General features: G+C 34.8%; 1 protein-coding gene across 1 annotated transcript; it reads right to left on the bottom strand.

Moving 5' to 3' along the window:
- Window positions 1-1,954: 1,954 nt before the first annotated feature.
- On the bottom strand, window positions 1,955-2,838 carry LOC127862261 (uncharacterized). The gene has a single exon (XM_052401327.1). It carries the CDS (start codon window positions 2,836-2,838, stop codon window positions 2,230-2,232), a length of 609 nt encoding a protein of 202 aa, XP_052257287.1. The 3' UTR covers window positions 1,955-2,229.
- Between the last annotated feature and the right edge of the window lie 7,484 nt (window positions 2,839-10,322).

The following is a 10,322-nucleotide window of genomic DNA, read 5'->3' on the forward strand; positions in this document are numbered from 1 at the left end:
GTTTCACTTAGTCTGATGTTTTGTCACAGAAATTTTGTCATACGATATATGTCACAAATTGGGTAATTATTGGAATAAAACTAACGATCTTCTTAGTCCATTCCAACACATATTCCGTTCTAAACATAGCCGTGAAACACAATTAACTCCTTCTCTCAAGAAATCTATAATAACATAGAAGCTGGTAAACAAACTGACCTAATAGTAATGAACTTTAGTAAAGCTTTCGATAAAGTACACCATAGTATACAAACTTCTCAAACTTGGTGTTTATAGCCTTCCTGGATGTCTTCTTACTTAAAACATAGAACACAAACTGTAGTTGTTGAAGGTCATAAATCGAACTCAGCTCCGGTCATGTCAGGTGTACCCGAAGGGTCAGTGCTGGGGCCCTGCTTATTTCTAGTTTATATAAACGACCTTTCAGATTCCTTAAAAAGTAGGGCACGACTCTTTGCAGTTGATACGTTGGTCTACCTCACCATAAAAAAGAAAATGACAGTTACATCCTTCAAAATAATTTTCACAAATTAGAAAATTGGGAAGAAAACTGGTCTATGGAATTTAATCGAGATAAGTGTGATGTAATTAGAATAACGAAGTAAAGACAATTAATTTCCCTTATAAACTTCATAGTATAGAAATAAAAACAACAGATAAAGCAAAATACCTTGGCCTAACTATAAGCAATGATTTCAACTGGAAAACGCATATAAATAACATAACAACTAAAGCTACTTATTTACTAAAATTTATCAAGAGAAACGTCAAAACAAATAATAACCAAATAAAAAAACAGCGTACATAATATATGTTAGACCGCAACTGGAATATTGTTCTTCAATTTGGCATCCATGGCAGAAAGCTTAACATATCAAGTAGAGAGAGTGCAAAGGTCAGCAGCCCGTTATGTTTTTTATGACTACCATTGCACCAGTAGCGTTTTCTCAGATGATAAAGCCATTAAATTGGCAAACTTTAAAACAGAGAAGAATAAACACATCCTTGATACTACTCTATAAAATTTAAAATCATCTAATCTTTGTAGACCACCAACATCTTACAATAACAAGAAATTAAAATTGTTTGGTACCCTTCTCTAGAACTACATATCATCAAAATTATTTTTCACAAGGACAATCAGGTATTGGAAAGGCCTTCCATACTACGTTAAGAGCAGCATCAGCCTCAGTCATTTTACTGCAGGTTTGGCAACTGTCTCGAAATAAATATCAGTATCTTGTTTTTATACTTGTATCATAAGTCAATGTTAATTTATTTACATCACTCGTCACGATGTTATTTCGTATGCCACTTAACATCACTTTCATTTACATACTTTATATATAGTTTTAACACGTGACTGTTAACATTTCGCTGTTCCCAGACAGTCGCCTTCCTGCCATAGTCAGCAATTGACTGAAGGAAGTAACGAAGTAGAAGTAGAAGAAGTAAAACTCAAAGTATGAACAGATGCTTATGTAGTTAATTTTAGTGAAGAAACAAAATAGTATGATATTTAATATAAACGATAACATCAGGCAGAGTTAGGCCGGGTGTCTATTATTGGCCCTAACTGAGTAACAACCCTCTAGTTGCTAAATGAGCAGCGGGTCAATTACAGACGTTCGACCCAGCTCTGTCAGATATTGTTGTCCTCCTACGCTAGGAAGGATATCTTTTCAAAACCGTGCAGGCATTTAATTTGATTGTCATTTTCAAATAATTAACGCCACTCCATGTTGTATTAAAAACATAGGTTAGGGTTTATTTGTGTCATCGTAACGACATTCGTGAGTCAACAAATGTAGAAACAGTAAAACATCTGAAATTATCTGTTCTTAAATAATTTTTTAGTTTTTTTTTATGTGTACAAATATTCAATAGAACAAACACAATCATGCTTTGTTTCTACCCTGTTGAAACCCGTTTTCACACAGCGTTGCTCAAACGCACTATATAATATATCTATTGGAAACATCAATGTCTTTGGCAAGAAATCACCTTTTTAGAAAAACACACGTTCACATGTACATGAGGATAATGCATATAACACTTAAATGAAAAACATACAAAAGGAAAAAATCGTTTATGCTCGTAACATGTTATGTTTTAAAACTTACAGGAACATGTTCTTTGAACCCTAGCACCTTATTTTATAAATTGTCGCATTACATATTTAATCATATGATATGATGATCAATCACACACAATTTTGCAATCACATTATCAAAGAGGGGCGTTTTCGTTGATGACTTGAAAGAAAGGTCTTCCGTCGGCGCGATTCATTTTTGGCGTAAGTAACTTGGACGGGGAAATGCGCGGAGTTTTAGGAGACTCTGTTTTAGGCGTTAGAGCGTCGGGGTTAAACTGAAACACCGAGTCCGTGTCACTATAACTCGCCTTGGAAATTTCTCGCGTGGATTCGTCCAGGTCATCACTCGGTATTCGAGAATACGATGGCGTTCCGGGTTTCAGTCCATTTGTATTCTTTGCGTCAGTAAAAGACGTCTCTTGTGTTTTGTTAGGACTATTGACATAACCGGTCTTCGTCGCCAGGGTCGTCATCTTCTCTAGCAACTGCTCCCGCCGGTTCTTCTTCCGCAGCGCCGCCATTTCCTTTAGGTATGAGCGCAGCTGTCCGTCTTGTTTATTGCGCCGGATGTGTGACGCAATCATCATGACGATTGATAGGCCGTATATCAGGACAACGGCGACGACGTAGTACAGGGCGCCGATGTTGTCGTATTCGGACGGACGCTGCTCCACGTACGCGATAATTGAATCGTTTTCCGCCGTATCGATACGGAAACGAAGGTTCCGCGTTAGATCCATCATCCGGTACTGAAAATAATTTCTCTCTAAGTTTTACGAATGTTAATGCAATCTTATAACAGTTCAAAAGAAACAATTTTAATATATTGTACATTGTAAGAATACAAAAATAAAAACCATTTTGTTAAATAGGATACACACTTTTAAAATGTATAACTTACCTTTGACATTTTGAACGATGTGTCGATATGGTTAGCCGAATCACCGCGTGTACAGGTTGTTATAATAGTTATCAAATCGATACCTGAAAATAACAGACATATGCAATATTCTGACACAATGTCAAAACCGATAATAACATTATATTAAACAATTCATATATAAAACCGAAGATAACTAAAAATTATATGACCATTTGACCGTATTTCTAGATAAAACAATCGGAAATACAATTTAAACTTTCTCCTCTCAAATATACCCTATAATATGCATGCGTAACCTATCTCATTCAATGCCATACAAGTACCATGTGATAACAAACTTTAAATCATTGCGTTTGCATTTATTTTACCTAGTTTTAAAATTATAAATATGTTATACTCAATAAATGATGTTTTGGAGGAGGACTACAAATAAACAAATAGTGTGTATTGACAGGCTCACAAGTAGTCCAATCGTCAATAAGTGGTGATCGACCTTTAGTTTAACTTATTGTTTCTGAAATCTATTTTGGTGTGCTTTAACATTAAATATCAAAGTTTTGCTTGATATATCTTTAAGGAATGAGGTATCTTGCTGAAACTCAGTATGTATCTAGGTAACACGAAGACAAAGCAACACGTAAATTAATTAGACCATTTTGAATGCCTGGTTAACTTATATTGCCGTATTTCTTGTTCTTTCATAGTTGCATGGTATATTGGGAAAATTTCTTTCATTGGCATAAATTATATTCTAGTGCTTGTCATATTTGTCGATTTGTTTTACAACTGTTACAGAATAATTCACTGCAGAACCAATCAACTCCTTCTTTTTACATTGGGTATACGTTGTTATTGTAAAGTCGGTCGCTATCGATTTAGGTCGCCATTTCAATTAAGATCCTGGTCATTAGATGCGTTTGAAACAGCCTAAGGCTTAATGGGAAATATACGTATGGCTTCCCTAATGGAGCTGAAAGTATATTTACCTTGAAGCAAACTATCATATAACATAATTGCGGAATATCTGCGTATCAAACCAAATATGGATTGTATTCCCGCTTTAGAGAAGCAATGGTATATATTTGAATACTTTTCAACGCAACACTTTTCAAATGTGAATATCTCAATAATGAGTTAAGATTTGCATTTAAAATTGCACATCAGATAAATTTACTATATTCTTGGCAAGTTCATATAACAATCATATGTCATGTCCAACACAGCTAAAAGATTCACAAATATGACCCCAAAATCGAAGTGTGTCATTCTCGACGTCCATATGTTTGTTATGACGTAAAGCGATTTTTGATTGATTTTTCAGTAATAAACAAGAACTTTGCTATCAACTACACGTATGATTTTCATTGACTAAGTTTTCCTTTGAAATACATTCAACAATCGCCTCCCGTAATAACTGAAACTTGGACGTCGAGAATTACACGCTTCAATTTCGGGGTCATATTTGTGAAACTTTTAGCTGTTGTGAGCATACTTGGTGGATTTTCATCAACTAAACGGTGTTTAATCATAGATGGACGCTTCTTGCTGGCAACATCAACGACATATATGTGCGTTGTTTGATCTTTCATGTTGTTGCATTGTTTTATTCGATACACCTTTGAAATCATCGTTGGATACCTTTTCTTTAATTCTGTATATATAAGGACCATAAAACATTGTTAAGTACCTGTGGTATATGCTATGTACTTTTCGCATTGTTATAAGTTTACGTTTAACGATTTAGAAAATTTAACTTTTGAGGCGATAATTTTAATTTGTTAATTTTCATATTTAAATGCTTATTACTTTAAATTAAATTTACAGGAAGTAGTAGATATCCTTTTAATTATTCTGAGTCCAAATTGCAACACAATCCTTTCAAAAACAAGGGAGCTTTATGATTTGAATACTTGTTGCGTTAGAAGAGTCTCCAAGTGAATTGATTGCGAAATTCCGTCGATTTGTCTAGCGCGATAGAGAAAGCATTGACTTATAATCAAATCTATAAATCTTTCTGCTGTTAATTATTCTCTCACAGTTGTCAAATATTTACTAAAGCAAGTCAGATTCAAAGTACATTAAACTTTGTATGTAGTGTTCATTTTATTGTAAACCATACTCTCAAGCCCCGTACAAGTTTACAAAGATTACAGTTACATTCTTAACTTTAAAATAAGAGAAAATATGCAAATAGTACGCATATTATTAAAACTTTTGAAACATGTGTAGCAGATAGAAGTCTTCTCAACAAGGCGTTATCGACAATCGTGTTTTATTTGCAAAAACAAACATTCGGTTGCGCTCTGAAGGCAGCATCGCAAATTCACGTTTGAATCAATAAATAGTTATGCGCCTTGTTATGATCTGCAGAACAATAATATGCTGCACAATGATGCTAACGAGCAAACACGTATACATGCTCATGCGACACCGAAAAAAGGTATAATGTATGACCATGATATTTTTAGCACGCCTTGTTTGACCACAAGTATAAACTTGCTGTTTGATGTAGGATCATTATTTATGAAGCATACCGCTTAAAAAAAACTAAAAAATATAAAATGACAGTTTCAACCACATGACATGTAATGATTTGTGTTCTTTATTTTCTTGAAGGTATTTTAGATGATATGAAAGCATACTACGCAACACGCATACATCCTGACACTTGTGCCTTTCTGATTTGTTTCTTAGCAAATTATTTTTGATATCTATGGCACTGAATTCACTGGGGGCTGACGAGGTATAAGCGTAGTCCGTTTCGCTACGAAGTCGGGTATATGTTTTACTACGAAAGCATTGTGTACATACACTACTTAATCAGGCGAGTTTCATCTTTTCTGGTGTTTATGGATTAGAGAACAGAACATCAAGAAATGGTAGGTACTTATTTTCAATAACAAACTAATAACAAATGTGCGTAGTTCCAACCTTTACATTTATTTTGAGATAAAATCGAAATATTTTTTTTTTAAAGCAATGCATAAGGTGGTTATTATTTTAAAATAGCCAATTACGGTAACTTAAATTAAATAAAACTACATGTTACTTTGATTCATTGTACATTACACATTTTAGAATATAAAACAGGTTACGAACATGTATTTTAATTATTCAAATGCTTTGTTTCGAAGGAAATTACAAGTCGATTTATGTATAGGTTTCGCACAGTGTATGTATTGGTTGTGCTACGAAGTATAAATATAATGTATGGGTTACTCAACACAGTCTCTGTATACTTTTCAGGACATATCACATGCAGTTTGCAGTTACTGCAGACTGCCATTTCCCAGTGCAAAAAGATGCTGTGCTTCATTATGCGCATGATCATCCAACGAAAAGGTTTCCTTCATGTGGGAGATGCCTTGTGACACTGCACCAGGTGTACAATACAGAAATCGCACGTTCAATATCATGGGTGGAGACATTAAAAAGTATGCTGAAAATATTACATTCAATCCGGTTTCTGGCAAATTGAAATTTCCGACACAATCTTCAGTGACAAAAAGTCCTGTGCGAAAGATATCACGAATTAACACACCAACAAAACCTGCCCATTGTCAGATATTTCCAGAGTCATTGGTACCTTCGGACAATGTAGACACAATATCCGGACAGCTTGAAGAAACTATACTGTACTCTGATTCTGAAACTGAAGAGTCGGATGAGACGGCGTGTACATTTTCGCAATCAACTGATGTTTTTGATGATATTTTGACAGAAAGCCCTTCAGTGCAGAAAGTATTAAAATGTTTAATACCTCCAGGATAAACCGGGAGTCACCGGAAAGGACCGGCAACGACCGGCTTGGCACTGGGAACAACCGGGACTGAATCGGGACAGTCAGAGCACCGGTTTAATTATGTACCTTAGCTATACCGGGACTCTGTCGGCATTCACCAGGCTCCCCGTAGCTCTGCCGGGGTCTGTTTGGGCCACGGTGGAGCTATGGTGCCGTCCCGTTGCAGTCCCGGTTGTTCCCAGTGCCACGCCGGTTGTTGCCGGTCCTTCCCGGTGACCCCCGGTTCATCCCGGAGGTATTAATGGTCGTCCACGGTTCATTCCGGTGGAGCACCGGTTCATCCCGGTTCATCCCGGTAGATGCCTGATCTCGCACCGGGGTTCCTCCGGAATCATAGTGAGACTTGACCTTAACCGCATTGTAACACGAGGTAAATTTACCGGCCGTCATGTACGCAGTAAATAAAATAACCTGTGACAGAAACCCACTGCCACACCATAACAACAATACATTGATTAAGCAATTGCGGATTTGTGCCATTGGGGGTCCTACTTTCTACACCTTACGGCTGTTACAGGTGTTGATTTTACAGGTAAAATCATGTATACGAACATGAAAATCATCTCAAAATTAGTTGGCGATAACCGATTTCAAGAAAATCGCTTTGATAGATAAAATGTAAAAATCAAAATCGGTATGAGATAAAGACGTATCGAAGTTGGGACATGGGATTTACTTTGACATAAGCAGAGTTTCGAGATAACATAACGAGCATCGAATGTTATTTGATAAAGAATACCGTATGCTAAACTAATTTCGTCGGTCTCTATCTAAAAGGACGTATAAGGAATTGTCACAAGGTGAAGATGCGTAATTTTTATTGAGGCCGACGACATTAGGTTCTCGACTCTCAACTGTCGTCTGATATATGGATTTTCGATTTTGATCGTTTCCTTTGGCCTAGTCGTGAATTTAATTATATTATAATAATGTGCATTACCATGTCAACTGTGCGCTTCGGATCATGTTGTGTCGTTGTAACTATCTCTTCCTCAAAGGAAACATCCAGCCACTCCATGACTCTGTATTAAAAATTATTTTCTTTATTTCGCCTTTGAGAGATAACCAATACGTCCTCTGTGAGAAACGCATACACGCTAGAGCGTTGTCGTAGCGAAGCATATACGTATACTGTCAGAGACATGATCATACATAATAATACTATTTAGCCTTTATTTCTGATAACTGGGTCACCCTACACATTTCTAAACACACCAGTGGCTTAACGATACATACATCAATATGGAAATTGTAAAATTGTGTCAATTAAACATAGTTGTAAACCTTAATTGCATTTTTGTAAAGTACAACTTGACTTCGGTTTGATAAATCAGCGGTATATTTAATGTTTAACGCATAAACCAGACACATGTTGAATCATAATTTGATGTTACAGACCTATGAAATGTCATTGTACTTAAATTCAGGGTTTTGTTATTACAAAAGCATAATCTTATCTGTTTTAAACACAAATTTCCACTAATCCGTTCTTCGATGTCATATGTATGTACACAATGTTTTTTGTAGCGAAACGGACTACGCTTATACCTCGTCAGCCCCAAGTGGAATTGCTAATTGGATAACGATATATAATACTAAAGGACTACATCACACATTGCCGATATGACATCAAATACTTCAAATTTGGTCGCAAAGTCGAATTAAAACGCACACAAACACACTTTAAATCAGTGCGAAAAATCCTTTGATGACGTACACATATACAGCAAGCACAGCTTCGTCAATAAATCGCCATCGTTTGAATTCAATCAGCGTATTAATCTTTATTTACTCATCACGATTGAGTAATTTGACTTATTGTTTAAACTTCTGTTATCGTCGTTAAATAAGTTATAAACACAAGGACCATCTCCTATAAATGACAATACGCATATAACAGTCCGGATTTACGAGTTATTTAGAAAAACGTTTATACTTTAAATGATACTGGCTAGTTTTTCCCTTTCTTAAATTGTAGACTTGTCATTCAAAAGAGTTTTAAAATTCAAGCACTTGAATAAATTCACTGACATTTTTCAAAAATAACCTTATCTGTGAACAAACCCCGATTATTATTTTTTAAGGACACAGTAACGCCAGAAGGAATTGTGGTTCATTGCTACAGCTTAATTGGCAATACATTATTATGACATAAGTGTAATGTTCTCCGAATAATTTCCCGTTGGGAAAATAACGTAGACAAATCCCCGTTCCCCATATGTATGTAAAAGTCGATTTCAGACTACAATCTATTAAATATCATTAGTCTTATCGAATCGGCTTAGTAATCACGTTATTCCGTGAAAGCCTGCAACGTGAATACGTTTTCTGAAGAAAGTCGATGACATTTCTGGTTGCGGAATGTTTCCTTAACCCTTCAGCAATGTTCAGATATGCTGATTATTTTTATTACTTTTTCATATTCTGGGATGTAAAATATTTGGAGCTGCATTTTAGAAAGCAGGAACATATTGCGGATTTTTCTCTATTCATTAAAATATCACAAACTGAATGGTTATACGGGTATGCGAACGCACATTTAACAATACATAAAATATAATTAAATTGTCTTTTACGTAATCATTAACCATACAACTTAAGAAACAAATGCATGTTTTTATATATAATAAAATAGTATTTTGGCATTATACATATTTATTTTTGTTTAATCTCTGTTTAAGTATTCATTTTAGACATGTATTTACCTGTTTAATATTCTTCTGAGATACCTTTAACAAAACGGTAGACGTTGACAGAAATCTTTTTTTTTTAATTTGGTATGGTTCACGAGGTATAATAACAATATGTTCTGGTGTTCAACACTTTCAACATAAATTGAAAAAATTATCCATCTATTACAGAACTGTTTCGTTTTTGTTTGAAGATCTCCGAAAAACCTTCAACTTTACAGCATATATTTGTCTGAGTATGCCATTAAACGAGTGTTTAAAGGCGCCTTAATAAATTAATAATATACAGGTATTTTTACTAAGCTCTAAACAGTATTATTCTTAGTTGTATAACTCACATCGACGTCATCTTTGAGTTATATGTTTAATAAAAAACCATATGATTCACATCTTTGCAATATTGTTTAAAGCAATACATATTTAGTTTAAGCACACACCGATAAAGGCGTATATTTATCGATTGTGAAGTTTGTTTTTTAATTCTTTTCATCACATGAGTATAATTATAACTATGCAGGTTCAAATTAGAAAATAATAACCACAATGACATCTGTTCATTTTGCTAACGTATACATTTTGAGAACAGCATGTTATACTGTGATATAACAGAATGTTTGCCATCCTTAGCAAAAAGTTGTCACGACTCATGCTTTTTTTTGCAAAATTGTCCTTTAACTATCACTATATATTAACATGGCTGATTTATTTTATACTCGAAACAACAAGCTGGTTTTTTTTAACTACAATTTACCAATCAACCTTCACAGAAAACAAACAATGACAAAGATAACTTACTTTCCCTAAATTAACTGAAGTGTCTTAATATCACCAAATCTCATATTCTCTTCATAT

The sequence above is a fragment of the Dreissena polymorpha genome, chromosome 16 (assembly GCF_020536995.1).
Source record: "Dreissena polymorpha isolate Duluth1 chromosome 16, UMN_Dpol_1.0, whole genome shotgun sequence".
Classification (NCBI taxonomy): Eukaryota; Metazoa; Mollusca; class Bivalvia; order Myida; family Dreissenidae; genus Dreissena; species Dreissena polymorpha.